We start from the raw sequence: 15,496 nt of genomic DNA, 5'->3' as shown, positions 1-15,496 counted from the left end.
TCTCTCTCTCTCTCTCTCCCCTCCCCTCCCCCTCCTCTCTCCTGCCCTCCCTGCCTGTGTGTGTGGGGAGAAGTAGTGATGATGGTGGTTATTTACAAAACATGAAGCTTAACGGATGTCCTACTGATCTGCCTTCACGTTCAGGATTCAGCCTCTATGCATAAGTGCTTTGGCAAACCTGGTTATCAACACTTATTTGGTTTAAGGAGATAAAATTCAAATTGCCGCATGGAACTTTAATAACAAGCTCGAAGTGAACAAAACACCAAATCTACGGCGCGTGGTTGTGTGGGTGTCCGCTTTACCTTGAATATGAGATGCAGGTGAATGAAAAGACTGAAAGGGTAGAGCCCTAAGTATTATTTACCCAGATTTGAGTTTTAACAAGCTACAAAAGCTTGAATTGACAGTGAGCCTTTCTCCTTAAAGGAGAGGTACATTCCCTCTGGGGAGACACAGCCTCTCTTTCACCGGGATTCTACTTTTCTTCTGAAACACTTTCATAATCAAGCGACTTTCCTTGCATGGGCGCCTGGGGACAGCTGATTTTTCTCTGAGGATAGAGAAAGTTACATATTGATTGCTGTTGCTCGCGGTGTGTTTGCACCAGCGTGGGCAGAAGCGGGCGCGCGAGCGCCAGTGCATTCACACACACTCGCTGAAATACACATCACACCCCCCAGCCACACACGCGTGCGCGCGCGCACACACACACACACACACACACACACACACACTACTCTGCACCTCATTCTGGCAGGTCCACGCGAAGCCAGCAATTTGCGTCTTCCCTGCTATGGGTGTGTGTATGGTGCGTGCATGCGTGCGTGTCTGTGCGTGTGTGTGTGTATGTGTGTGTGTGTACAGAAACCCATCAGGAACCCATCAGGAAGACAGCAGCTACCTTATTCTGCAAGCAAGCTGCGATTCCGGTTCCTGTGTACATCGGACAAAAAAAAAATTAAATCGCTGTCAAACTTTTTTTTTTTTCATTTAATTACCTCCTTTCAAAAGAGAGACAGTGCGGGAGCTTCTCCCAGTAGTCTAAGACTCGGGAGACCCCGCAGCAAGGCCCGGGGAGCCGCCACGACTGCCAGCCGCGAAGGTCTCCCATCCAACTGATCTAATCAATGACTCTGAGGCGCGGGGGCTCCTGGCTCCGCCCCCGCCAGGCTCTTCTCCAACTTCGATTGGGCGCAGGCGGAGGAGGCGGGGCCCTGCTCCTCACGCGGATTGGCTGGCAGGGAATCAGTATCAATGTTTAAGCGGCGGCGTGAGGTGAATAGAGTCAGTCAGCAAGAGGCGCTGAGGGGAGTGCGGGGACTGCGAGCCCCGCGGATGCGGCAGCGGTGGAGGGCGGCCGGGGAGACGCGACTCCAACTGTTGAATTTTCGCCTTTCATCTCCTTCGACGCTTTGCTCGCGGAGATGGATCTATTTGCTTTGAAATCCGCACGCCTTTCGCAGGCGGTGAGCTGATCCTGATTGGCACCAGATTGAAAGAGACCACCCGTGACAGAAACGAGGGGGGGGGGAAAAAAAAAAAAAACCTCCACAACGGACTGCACGATTAGCGGTGCACACCGGCGCTGGACTTTGTGAATAGGGAACGTCGCGAGGAAAATCGTGGACTGTGATGTGGCGCTAAGCTGCGAACACTCACTGGAATCCTGCTTTTTTTTTTTTTTTTTCAAGACTCTGAAAGATTTGGGGGTTCCTCACGCCTAACCAAAAGGACAGCTTTTTTTTTTTTCTAATAAATAAATAAATACACCTAGCAGAACAGACGCCTTGCTTCCCCGAGCCTCGGACTCCAGCAGAAAGAGGTAGAGTAAAAGTGCTGGTGGATTCGCCTTCACCTTCCTCCTTCCCTCCCTCCCTTTCTCTTGCTTCTTCTTTTTCCTCCAAAACATGAATCTGGCTTTTCTCTCTGTAGAGTGAGTCAGAGAAAGCGTTAGGGAGAAGCCGCAACTAACGCCTGGGAAGGGAGGACCGTGAGGCGAGAGTGAATACGATTCGTTCCGCTGCCTCTGACTCATCCGGCAGATCCGAACACCTGCATTTCTGGATGTGTCATCCCCGTGTGTCCAGGCGCCTCGAGAAACCCGAAATGATGTGTAGACAGAGCTGAGCCTAACGTCCCCTCAGCGGTGGCACCGCGGGGATTGGGAGCCTCTGGCTGGACCGTCGCGGCCGCAGCTCCTCACCCCCTGCCCACCCTAGAGACTGCGAGAGCGAGACTGCAGAATGCATCACGCCAAACCTTGATGTGCTGCTTTCATCCAGCCCACTCCTACTTATAAAGATCAAAACAAACAAACAAACAAAAAAAATTGAAGGGGGGGAAAAAAAACCCGCACTTTATTCGCTTCAAATATTCTCCACTTTTATTCCTCGCCAATTTTGCCTTCCTAGATGAAGAGGACTGGGAGACAGGGCCATTGGAAGGAGATGCTGAATAGAAAGAAAAGAGAGGCACTTGACAGCTCAGCCCTGTGAATGCAGACTGTTTCCCTTCTAGCGAGAGACAGGGAGAGTGTGTGTGCGAGGACTGGGAGGTGGCTCCCCCTCCCGTAATCTGCCTCCCCCTCCCCCTTCAGATCTGCACACCAAGCCATGAGTTGCCTGTTGATTTCCTTTCGCCTGGGAAGCAAAGCAAACTGGAATTAAACTGCATGGAGAGAAGTCCTTGCTCGAGGGAAGAGAATGGGATGGTAGCGGCGGCTACTGGCTTGGTGTAGCGGGGAAAAAGAAAAAGAAAAAAAAAAAAAACGTGCGTGTTCTCTGAACAGAAGCGGAGATACATTGATCCATTCCCCTCTTCCCAATAGACTCCGACCGCAAACGCTGATCAGGCTGTGGCTTTTCTGACTTCGGGGAGAGCCTTTCCCGAGGAAGAGAGGGAGGAGCTTGGTGGAGGGTGGAAACTACAAATCCGGACACTAGTTCTTTGCGCTGCATTTCCTCCCCTCCCTCTGGCTGCTCGGAAAGGAGAGAGAGAGAGAGAGAAAGAGAGAGAGAGAGAAAGAAATACGCTTGGCTGGGAGATGCAGTCCGCTGCCGCCGCTGCCTCAGCCAGCAATGCTAGATTAGATCTCTAAATGCAGCAAAACACCGCCTGAAAACAGACCAGCCCGCGAAGCAAGCAGTCATTTCACGGGGCTCAGGGGAAGCTTCAAAATATATCTGACTCTCATCTTTGCTCCTCTTCCCCAGGAGACAAGAAACAAGTAAGGATTTCACTTTCCGATCTGCCTGGAGACACACCTCCCCGCTCCCTCCCCCACCCCATGTGAAGAGTATTTCGGCGGCTACGGGCGGGAGTGGATTCGCAGCGCCCTAGTGGGAGCGAGGAAAACCTACGGATTCTTAGCTCATTATCATCCCTCCCAGACTCGATTGACTTCTTATCGCCGGCACCATCGCTCAAGTTTGAGTCGCCCGGAGTCCGGGTGGTGGAGACAAAGCCCCGGACTCTCCCCCAGCTGCTGGGAGCCGCCGCCTTGCTCCGTGCCCCTGCAGCTCTGCTGCGCCGCTGCTTCTCGCCCAGTGCGGATGCTGTAGATCAACAGGTTCGGCAACTTGAGCGGAATAAGGACAGACCGCCGGGTGCCGCAGCCCGGGAGCGGAGAGAAGGAAGGACCCACAGACTTGCGGCTGGCGTCGCGCGCGCACGCTGCGCCGGGGCTCCAGGCTGGCGCGCACCCATCCACTCACCCCTCCAGTCCGGCTGCTCCTGCCCCCACCCCACCGGTCTGGGATGTACCTTTCCATCTGTTGCTGTTTCCTGCTATGGGCTCCTGCCCTGACGCTCAAAAACCTCAACTACTCGGTGCCGGAGGAGCAAGGGGCCGGCACGGTGATCGGCAACATCGGCAAGGATGCTCGACTGCAGCCAGGGCTTCCGCCCGCAGAGCGCGGCGGCGGCGGCGGCGGCGGCGGGCGCGGCAAGTCGGGTAGCTACCGGGTGCTGGAGAACTCCGCGCCGCACCTGCTGGACGTGGACGTCGACAGCGGGCTCCTCTACACCAAGCAGCGCATCGACCGCGAGTCCCTGTGCCGCCACAATGCCAAGTGCCAGCTATCCCTCGAGGTGTTCGCCAACGACAAAGAGATCTGCATGATCAAGGTGGAGATCCAGGACATCAACGACAATGCGCCCTCCTTTCCCTCGGACCAGATCGAGATGGACATCTCCGAGAACGCGGCCCCCGGCACCCGCTTCCCCCTCACCAGTGCACATGACCCCGACGCCGGCGAGAACGGGCTCCGCACCTATCTGCTCACGCGCGACGACCACGGCCTCTTCGCGCTGGACGTCAAGTCCCGCGGCGACGGCACCAAGTTCCCAGAGCTGGTTATCCAGAAGGCGCTGGACCGCGAGCAGCAGAACCACCACACGCTCGTGCTGACCGCCCTGGATGGCGGCGAGCCGCCGCGCTCAGCCACGGTGCAGATCAACGTGAAGGTGATTGACTCGAACGACAACAGCCCAGTCTTCGAGGAGCCCTCCTACCTGGTAGAACTACCCGAAAACGCCCCACTGGGCACCGTGGTCATTGATCTGAACGCCACCGACGCCGACGAGGGTCCAAATGGAGAAGTGCTCTATTCCTTCAGCAGCTATGTGCCCGACCGCGTGCGGGAGCTGTTCTCCATCGACCCCAAGACCGGCCTGATCCGTGTCAAGGGCAACCTGGACTATGAGGAGAATGGGATGCTGGAGATCGACGTGCAGGCCCGAGACCTGGGTCCCAACCCCATCCCGGCCCACTGCAAGGTCACTGTCAAGCTCATCGACCGCAACGACAACGCGCCGTCCATCGGTTTCGTCTCTGTGCGCCAGGGGGCGCTGAGCGAGGCCGCCCCGCCAGGCACCGTCATCGCCTTGGTGCGGGTCACTGACCGCGACTCGGGCAAGAACGGGCAGCTGCAGTGCCGGGTCCTGGGCGGAGGGGGCACGGCAGGCGGCGGAGGCCTGGGCGGGTCGGGAGGTTCTGTGCCCTTCAAGCTTGAGGAAAACTACGACAACTTCTACACGGTGGTGACTGACCGCCCGCTGGACCGGGAGACACAGGACGAGTATAATGTGACAATCGTGGCGCGGGACGGGGGATCGCCTCCACTCAACTCCACCAAGTCCTTCGCTGTCAAGATCCTGGACGAGAACGACAACCCTCCTCGTTTCACCAAGGGACTCTACGTGCTGCAGGTGCACGAGAACAACATCCCAGGAGAGTACTTGGGCTCCGTGCTCGCCCAGGACCCCGACCTCGGCCAGAACGGCACAGTGTCCTACTCCATCCTGCCCTCGCACATCGGCGACGTGTCCATCTACACCTATGTGTCTGTGAACCCCACCAACGGAGCCATCTACGCCCTGCGCTCCTTTAACTACGAGCAGACCAAGGCTTTTGAGTTCAAGGTGCTTGCTAAGGACTCGGGGGCGCCCGCGCACTTGGAGAGCAACGCCACTGTGAGGGTGACAGTGCTAGACGTGAATGACAACGCACCGGTGATCGTGCTGCCCACGCTGCAGAACGACACCGCTGAGCTGCAGGTGCCGCGCAACGCGGGCCTGGGCTACCTGGTGAGCACCGTGCGCGCCCTTGACAGCGACTTCGGCGAGAGCGGGCGCCTCACCTACGAGATCGTAGATGGTAATGACGACCACCTGTTTGAAATCGACCCGTCCAGCGGCGAGATCCGCACGCTGCACCCCTTCTGGGAGGACGTGACGCCAGTGGTGGAGCTGGTAGTGAAGGTGACTGACCACGGCAAGCCCACCCTGTCCGCGGTGGCCAAGCTCATCATCCGCTCGGTGAGCGGCTCCTTGCCCGAGGGGGTTCCCCGGGTGAACGGCGAGCAGCACCACTGGGACATGTCGCTGCCGCTCATCGTGACTCTGAGCACCATCTCCATCATTCTCCTAGCGGCCATGATCACCATCGCGGTCAAGTGCAAGCGCGAGAACAAGGAAATCCGCACTTACAACTGCCGCATCGCCGAGTACAGCCACCCGCAGCTGGGCGGGGGCAAGGGCAAGAAGAAGAAGATCAACAAAAATGATATCATGCTGGTGCAGAGCGAAGTGGAGGAGAGGAACGCCATGAACGTCATGAACGTGGTGAGCAGCCCCTCCCTGGCCACCTCCCCCATGTACTTTGACTACCAGACCCGCCTGCCCCTCAGCTCGCCCCGGTCGGAGGTGATGTATCTCAAACCGGCCTCCAACAACCTGACTGTTCCTCAGGGCCACGCGGGCTGCCACACCAGCTTCACCGGACAAGGGACTAATGCGAGCGAGACCCCTGCCACTCGGATGTCCATAATTCAGGTAGGAGACTTTTAACCTAATGGGACTTCAATTTATTGCTGATTTTGGAGCTGTCCTGAAACCTTTGGTACAGGACAAGCCACATTGCCAGCAGCAGTGAGAGGGGAATTATTATTATTATTATTATTTTAAAGAAAACGGTTTACACTTTGCCACTGCATATACAACCTATTCTGCACATATCCCCCCCCATGTAAATAGTCTAAAATCTTCAAGATGTAAATGTCTTGCTTTTGTTGCATTTTTAAAGTTTATTTTTATAGGTTTAAAATGTTAAGTGTTCAGTATTAATAGTTTATTTTTACTTTATTTTTATTTGTTGGTCACATTTCTTTCCATAACAAAGGATCCCCAGAGTAGAAAAAAAACTTGTTTTACTTAATTCACCTAAAAAATCTTTAATTCCATTAGAAATTTGATGCCAAATGAAAGAAATGTGTACCCAAATATTGAGAAGTTAACTACTTGAAGTACAACATAGCAACCAGTTAGAATTCCAGAGCCTGAATCAACTTGAACTAAGTTTTCACCACCCAAAAAGTCAGTTTTATATTTAAAAAGTATTTTAAAGGACACAGAACTCATTTATTGTTTAGCTAAAACTGCAGCATAATTCATTAAGTGCAGCTTAAGCTTTGACAATGTGACTTATGCTCTCAAGATCTTTCAAAAGTTTGAATAAATGTAGACTCTGGATGATGATAAGTAACTCTGTGAAAAGCTTAAATTTATTTTGTCCTGTGGTTTTTCTGTTCTGTTTCTTGGAGTCATTGAGGAATGAACAAAGTTCACCAGAGGGTCACACACTCATTTTGGGTTGTGGAAAACAGGAGACAAAGTTGCGTTAAAGACACTTGTGCCAAAAAAGAATTCCATTTAGTTTGTATATTCTGTATTTTCAGTACACCTAAGTGATGTTTAATATATATTAGATAGCATCGTCCCGAGTTAATATGTGAAAAAATTAACTGACCCAGTATGCACATAGATTCTAACAACAGCAGGTGACTTGTGCTGTGTCTAGTCACTGCCTGTTTTTTTTTTTCTTTTTTTATTCACTATTGAGTCGTGTAACAGAAAAACTTAATTCTTGCTTCTTATGAATGCATGTTGCTACAAATTACTCTGGGTGAATAGAACTTGAAATTCAAAATTGAGTTTAACTAAAAGTGACACTTTGAGAGGAACATTAGCTTGGGGTAAATGAAAATAATTTGTTCATTATTTTATGCTTTGAAAAGCAAATACCTTTTACTAACACTTGACACAGTAATGTTTTTATTATTAAAATGGAGTTGTAAAATGTCATAATCTTATCTTTCCTGAGATAAGTGTAACAAACATTAAAACTTAGCAAAACATTTTCTTATAATGTCCTTGTAAAACAGACTTTTGTACTTGTAAAAGTGGGATTTAATACTACTACAATTGATACTTTGTAGTAGTATTAAATCCCACTTTTACAGTGTTTACTATATACTAGTAACCACGATTTTTTTCTGAAGTCCATATAAAACTGAACAGGAAGTTCCTCCCTTAAAACAATTGTGGTTCTGCGAAAGTCTTTCTGTGACTGTGTAAAATTGGTATTTGTGATCATCTTTTTAGAAGGAGATCTATTAGAGTATACATTTATAGATCTTTACTATTACAAATAAGTATACTTTACAAATAAGTATATGTAATATACCATTGACAATTACAAAGATATGGAATATATAATCTACTTCAATTACTATCAGTTAAATTCTTATTTAGGGTCCTAGTAGAAATGAAGTTGGTGCAGTAGAATTCTCAGCAAGCCTGATTTCTTGCTCAGATTACTGAGGAACAGTCCTGGATGGAAGTATCTAGAAGGTTTTGAGGGACAGGTGTGCCCATACTGTATCTATACCATGCTGTTCTTAAAGCTAGTCATTGTTTGACAGATGTATGATGGTGATGATGGTGATGGTGATGCTGATGGTGATAACGATGATAATAATTCCTCTCATTAGCAGTAAAATTTGAGCTAAAGCAAATCACACACACACACACACACACACAAACACACATACACACACACGCAGAATTTTTAAACAGAAAACAAAGGACAGACTTCCTTCCCATTCTTTTTTTTTTTTTCTAGCATCTTATTCTTTACCATAAAGACACAGAAAAACAAATTAAGTCCTTGAATTTTTTTCCAAAGTGGCTCGATTTCCCATATTGCTCCTGCCCTGGAAATATCTTCAATATAAACTGTTAAAACAGGTCCTCCTTTTTTTACTAGTGAGCTTTTACTATCTTATACAGGATGCTTTGTAAATTCCTCTTATGTTAATTTTCTTTGAAATGTATCAGGTTTTTCTCAATACCTATTATGGAGAACATTGACTAAGTGACCTTTCCTTTTTCTTTCTTTTTAAGCTAGTATCCTACAAATACTTTGCTCAACTGACATGCTTAAATTAACAGTACTTAGATTTCCCATAATCTTGTTTCAAGTGCATTTATTGGTGGGCGTATTTAACACAGCCTGCTGAGGAAACACTGTTAATCTCATGTGTACTTCTGAAGGAAGAATTTTAATACATCAGAGTGCACTTGGACTAGTAGCTACTAGATCTGGTTTATCTTTCTTTTCCAGCATCTTTTGTGCTGTTTAGAAGGTGCACAGTGTATTTCTATTAATGGAATGAAAAGAGTTTCATAATGGTTTGAAATACACTGGTAAAGAGTGGTGATATCAACCTTAGAAACTACAGAATTTATAAATCTAATGTTACAGCTCAAATTAAGATTTGTTTAAGTATCAAAAGATTTTGTGTGAGTCTTAAGACCTCCTAAAATTTTAAGATTAAGATCTATATACTCTTGGATATAAGGGTATTTGTATTGAATATGGATGCAGAACCATCATGTAAGCTGGTGTAGAAAGACTGGTTTGTGAGAAGAGATTTTATTTCAAGTTTTCAAAAGATTTTCTTTCAAGTTCCTTAGCTGAATTAAAATCATTCTATGAAGTGTTTAAACAATAGACTAGGGGTTAAAATATCCTCAGTAGTGTGACTCATAATACAATGTTGTTATAATGAAATATTTTATTCATTTCAAAGCTATAAAACTCATTTTGAAAAATAGGAGCACAGATTTTGTGGTAGGTGAGGCAAATGGATTGTTATACAAATTTATAAAAGCATTATTCATAGGAACAATTTCCATGTGAATTATTTCATATGTTAATATGAGAATCTAAAATCAAGTAGAGATCATGACTAATTGTCAGAAGTAACTGCTCGTCATAGCTTATCAAGAATTATTTAAGTCTCAGGGTAACTTCTCAACAGGTGTTTTCAGAAGGCTTTGCTGAGAAGTGGGGAGGAGGCTGGGACTTCTCACTAATGGGAGAAATTCCAGTTTGTTTGAACATCTGTGTTTTCTGATTTTTTGATAGCACTACTACAAGTCATTTTAATATGCTTTCACAGAAGAAAATATATTGAGCCAGCTGAATAAGATCTACTAAAATAAAATTTTAAAAGGAATGCAGTGTTTTACAGTTCAATTTTAAAGATTCACATTAGAGTTGACTTTAGATTCTTTATGATAAAAGAGAAAATCTTTTTGATATATGTGCATGGTCTTTCAATAAAAGGGAATTAAACACATGATAAACATATAAAATGAAATTGAGACATAGAGGACTAAATTATTGTAGTATAGACAATAAATTCACTATTTTAGAATGAAAAAGTAAAAAGAAAAGTATATCTTTACTGGGAACATTGTTCATTGTTTGCCTTTATTTCTACTTCTGTAATATAAGAGATTCTTGACAATAGGATACTTCCCAAGATCATGTTATGACTTCAGTAACAAAATGTATAAACATATTTTTCTTTGTTTATAATTTTGAAGATATTTTCCTGCAATGTTATTTCAAGACAGCATAGTTTGATTAGTTACATGCAAGCATTTGCATAAACTTTATATACATCTCTATCTATAGGGGTTGGAGTTGGCTGAGCAGAAAGTGAATTTTCCTTTCTTACTGCATGCCTCCAGGAGTATCCTGTATACTTGTTTTAAAATAAAGATTCTTAAAAGACAGAAGGATTAATTTCTACTTTAAATTAGCATGAGTACATAATCATAAAACTTTTTTCTGTTTTAACATATATTAAAAATAATACAAAGTGCAAGTAAACCCAGTTAAAAAGATAATCAGCCACTAAGATATTTTGACTTTGTTTTTAGAAGAGTTTAAAGTCCAAATTATTATCATTCTTAATATGTTATTACTAGTGTTGTATGTGCCCATAAAAATCTCAGCTCCAACATAAATCTGTGTGTATTTCTCAATTTTACAATAAATGGAAATATATAAGTATAATTTTTTAAAACTATATGAACTAGAAATCTGAGAATTTTATTTTTAATATTAGTTGAAATAGGCACTCATAAGATAATAACTTCTTCATCTACTAGTTTTTAGTTTTCAATAAAATTTCTGAGATACCAATTAGGTAATACTTATCCTTACATTGAGTTAATAATCTATCGGTTCTTCATAAATGTAAGAGTAAGATAATTTTTAATTTTACTTGGATTCTATGCATGAATGCTATAATTTTACATGCATTCTATGAGTTAGTTTTATAATTTCAATAAATATTATCCTATATAAGTCTACATGGAGGATTTTGGAATTTTATTCTTGGCACCTTCATATTATTTAAGGCTTTGTATAATATGAAAAATATCAGATCATAAAAAAATAGGCCCTACAATTTCTATCTCAACTGCTTGAACATATTTTTTAGTCAAGAAAAAAATTTACATGTTTTAGACATTTCCTATTGCCTGTGACTATATCGATCAAGCCATGCCCAAAAAAACCCCAAATCATATTTTCCAGAAAATTTTCTCTGCAAAGTTGGTGTTATAATATACATTATTTATCTTTTACAGTGCACAGATACAGGTTTATATGTGAGATAAAAATTAATTATTCTTAAAACTATTTCAAGTATAATTTCTGTTAAAGGACTAAGAAACATACACATTTAAAAAGAAAAATCCTTAAAAATCTCCAGATAAAAATATAATACTGTTTAAAAATATATTTGAATCGTATTGTTTCACTACCATTGTCAGCTTTCAAATTTTTCACTATTAGTGTTGTTTATGTAATATTATGCAATATAAATATATCTATAAAATAAAAAGTATAAATTAAGAAAATATGGTTTTTAAGATTAATGAAGGTTTATATGCATTTACTGCAATGCAGGTTTGCTTTTCTTATAATTATGAAAATGTGAACAATGAAACTTTTTGACAAAATTAAAGTATGTGTATGCACATGTACATATGGCTTCATATTTTCAATAAAATGTATGTAAATACATAACCACAGATATTAGCCCATTTTTAGATTTTATTAATTCAAAGGCAATTCGCTTTAAGGATGAACTCAAAACTTTATTTTTTTGAAAATGTGTTGTTGATTTTACTGTTTTAAAGCTTCAAATGGTTTGAAGTTTCTTAGAGTAGAGCCAGCCATTCTAGAACATTCCACTGGCCTTCAGTGGAGTTTATGCAGATTAAGAGAAAAAAAAATCATATCCAGATTTCTGATTCTTTCAGACGATGGTAGAATGGCTGGAAGCATTGTGAGAATATATTCCATGAGTCTGATGATGAAACAACAGGAGGAAGATGAAGCCAACTAGAACTGGACTCATGCCAGTTAGGAAGTAAAACTTAACTCCCTTATGCTGAGAAGTCTTGCAATACACTCAATAGTGGGTAAATTCTTACAAATGCACTTGCTAATTATGATATTAGTCATTGCTCCAGAATATATTCCCTTCAGTGATACTCCTGTTTAATAAATCCCACAGGGCATTATCTTAAAGTCATATTTTAGTAAAGACATAAGGGAAGGTTGTTTTTTTTTTTTTTTTTTTTTTTAGTACTGAATTCCTTCAACCAGTGACTGTATATTTGTTAGAGAATAGCATAAAGTTCATTTTGCCTATCCATTTGAAGATAGTGTGACTTCTGCCACCTACCTACAAAACACTTTTAAAGTTCATCTGACCTACACTAATCTATTGTCAACCTATTTTACTAAAGGAGACATTGACAAGAATTTCCTTCAGTGGCACACAGTATTTTATAGTTAGTCATAGCTTTCACCACTGGCTTTGACAGTGATATATTGCTATCCTTTGGTCTCCTGAAATAAATTATCTATAATAAAGAAGTCCTTAATGACATCAACATTCCCTGCTGTGACTAAGCAGAAGCTTGCTAGTGCTTCTTTGCCACTGAAGAAGTTCAATATTTTTAAGGTAAAGCAAAAAAAAAAAAAAAAAGAAGAAGAAGAAGAAGAAGAAGAAAAGAAAAGAAAATGATATACAGATGCAAATTGTGGCTGTGTGGGTGGCATCTTTCACTTGTATGCACCAAGTTGTTCCAGTGATGGACTGTAAAATTGCTTTCAGACAGTGTTTGAGAGAATCTATTGATATACATGTGACACACTTCTATTTGTCTGTTCTGGTCCTAGTGACATTCTGATTACTGGTATTTGTAGGCCTTGCCCTGGATCTATTCCAGGCAGTTGTACTGTAGTGAAATAGCATTTACAGTTCATTGAGCATCTAGCATAACTGTGCTGAATATGATTGGCACGTTTGCATATATTTTTTTTCAAAAACTAAGGCAGTTAAACAGCATAATTATGGGAAAACGAATCATAACAATAAAAGATCATTTAAGTTAACAAGCTTTGTGATCAAAGGATAAATACAGGTTAGATAAATGAAACTTTAGATGTTACTAATCTACATAAATAGACTTTGGTTTGATTGGAGAAATGGAATATATTAAAATAACTTAATGGTATTAGAAATGAATTTTATTTCAGTCATTTTGAAATATTTAAAGACCCGTGTTATTTTGTTTCAATTCAAAAATATAGTCATGATCAATATTTATGTTGGATGAAAAATGGTCAAGGTAAAGATAAATGTAACCTTGAAAGCTTTTATTCAGTTCTGGAATATACCCTGTCTGAGCAACATTTATTATTTTTTAAACCTGTAACATTTTTGAATGATTTTTAATTAGTGGAACACCATTAAAGGGACTATTTAAAGGACAAGTTCTTGTTTACTCTCTTTATCAGCTAAAAGTAGCCTTTGTGAAATTTGAAAGCAGGAGCATTAAATCTCTTTCAAGTTTTCAAAGCTATACATTCATAATTGTTTTATAGATACATACTGTTTTTAAGATACACTGGGTGCATTTTTGTAAATTATATTAATATATAATGTAGATGATGACTTTATATTCAGAAAGTTTCTAATAGTATTTTTAATAGTATGTGTATTTTTAAATAATAGATTTGACTTACAATGTGACTAAATAATTTATTTCCATCAACTATGGTGATTTAGATTTATTTTCTTCAGCTTTTTTAGAGATAATTTTGAAAAATGTAATTTAAGCATAAGTCATCAATTGGTATGCCACTTTACAGCACTTCTACCTGAATCTATAACAATCATTGCTAAGTAATGATTGGATTATAGTTTTACCAAAGTCCTCCAATTCAATAAAACACAAATAAAAATACACGGACAAGTCCTAAATCCCCAAAACTTACCTTTACAAAGCAGAAATGCAAAGGTATTTTTTGTAGGCAGAAATGGTCCCAGGGGTCCAAATAACTTTCTTAATTTTATAACCCAATTTTAGTCTATCAACGTCTGAGATAAATTATATTTTTTTTATTTATTTGCACTAAGAACAAACACATACATTAATTTTAAAACCTAATTCTATAATTTTCATCCATAAGATATAATCTCTCTTCTTAATTCACAGACCCTAATATAAATACTTTTGCTGAAAGCTGTTCATTTTATTTTCTACACGGCACATTTTATCAGAGTATACTGAGATTACTTTATGTCTAAATAGGTGATAGATTCTTTTGCTATTTCAGCAGAGCAATAGCATATGCAGAACTGATATTTATAAAAACAATTTACCTATGATTACCATGAGAAGGATTATCTAACTTCAGTGTAAAGTAGCCTATATGTGCTTTTACAGATGTCCCCAATTCAGTAGATGAGATGACAGTAAAAAATTAGAATGTTTGAGAAATAATATGCTTAAAATCTTAGCAAAAGTTATTAGAAAAAAATGTTATTTAGTATTTTGAGAATAAAAAGGAATTAGCTACAAAAAGGAATATTTTCGAGCCCAAACTTAGTAATTCCTTAATGATATATCTTCATATAAATATTGTCATAAAAACTTTCTGAAAATCTTAAAAATAATTTTGATTTTATAGTTTTGTCAGCAAAAACTAAAATATTATCTAAATATTGGTAAATTCTAATCTATATCTTCTAAGGTTCATAAAATTCTTGCTATCTGTTTTGCTTTTTGATTTTTTCATTTATTTTAAAATGGTTTATTCCAAATTAATTTATTGAATTAAGAATGTGAATAAGTCATGCAAAATAAAAGAGAAATCAATCATATATCTTTATTATCATTATCATTAAGGTAGAATTAAAGATTACATACAAACTTGTCTTCACATAGTTACAAGGCAAGACACTTGATTGCTTTATTTTTATTATTATTTTAAGCTTTACATGACCTTGGGTTATAGTAACGAATTGTTTATTTTTTCTTTTTGTTTTAAACCAACACCTAATCTCTTATTTTAATCTTGGTTGAATAAATCAGAAAATCCTGAGTGAAAAAAAATGTTTGGCGATACACTTTGACTCTTACTTGGCATGATATGCCAGGAATACACTTGTAATTAAAAAAAAAAAAAAGCAGTGAAAAAATGTTGGTGTTAATACATGAGCCTAACTGTAGAGTAAAATAGAGGATTATCGAGAGTATATATACACACACACACATACACACACACGCTGGCAGATGCACAGATAGTAGCAATTATTAGCTAAATTTCTAGATACTGACCTTCTAGGAAAGCTACTATTTATCCCTAGATAATAATAAGGCAGGAAATAAGAGAATTATACTATTAAACAAATCACACTCACAGGAATTTGTTAGGGTTATTGGCAAAAGCCTATTCTACAGTGTTGCCCTGATATCAGATGTGCCAATGCCA

General features: G+C 41.0%; 1 protein-coding gene across 3 annotated transcripts in view; it reads left to right on the top strand.

The window, feature by feature from the left end:
- Nucleotides 1–1,280: 1,280 nt before the first annotated feature.
- PCDH17 (protocadherin 17) overlaps nucleotides 1,281–15,496 on the top strand; it is a 92,226-nt gene continuing 78,010 nt past the window's right edge. For 2 of the 3 annotated variants that reach the window (XM_015591826.2, XM_025048997.1), the window contains exon 1: nucleotides 1,281–6,336. In XM_015591826.2, coding sequence (XP_015447312.1) covers nucleotides 3,760–6,336 — 2,577 coding nt within the window. In that variant the 5' untranslated portion in view covers nucleotides 1,281–3,759. The remainder of the gene's footprint in view (nucleotides 6,337–15,496) is intronic. The other variant, XM_006914940.3, reaches the window with a different exon arrangement.

This window comes from Pteropus alecto, unplaced genomic scaffold, assembly GCF_000325575.1.
Source record: "Pteropus alecto unplaced genomic scaffold, ASM32557v1 scaffold35, whole genome shotgun sequence".
Classification (NCBI taxonomy): domain Eukaryota; kingdom Metazoa; phylum Chordata; class Mammalia; order Chiroptera; family Pteropodidae; genus Pteropus; species Pteropus alecto.
This window is presented reverse-complemented; position numbering and strand designations above follow the sequence as displayed.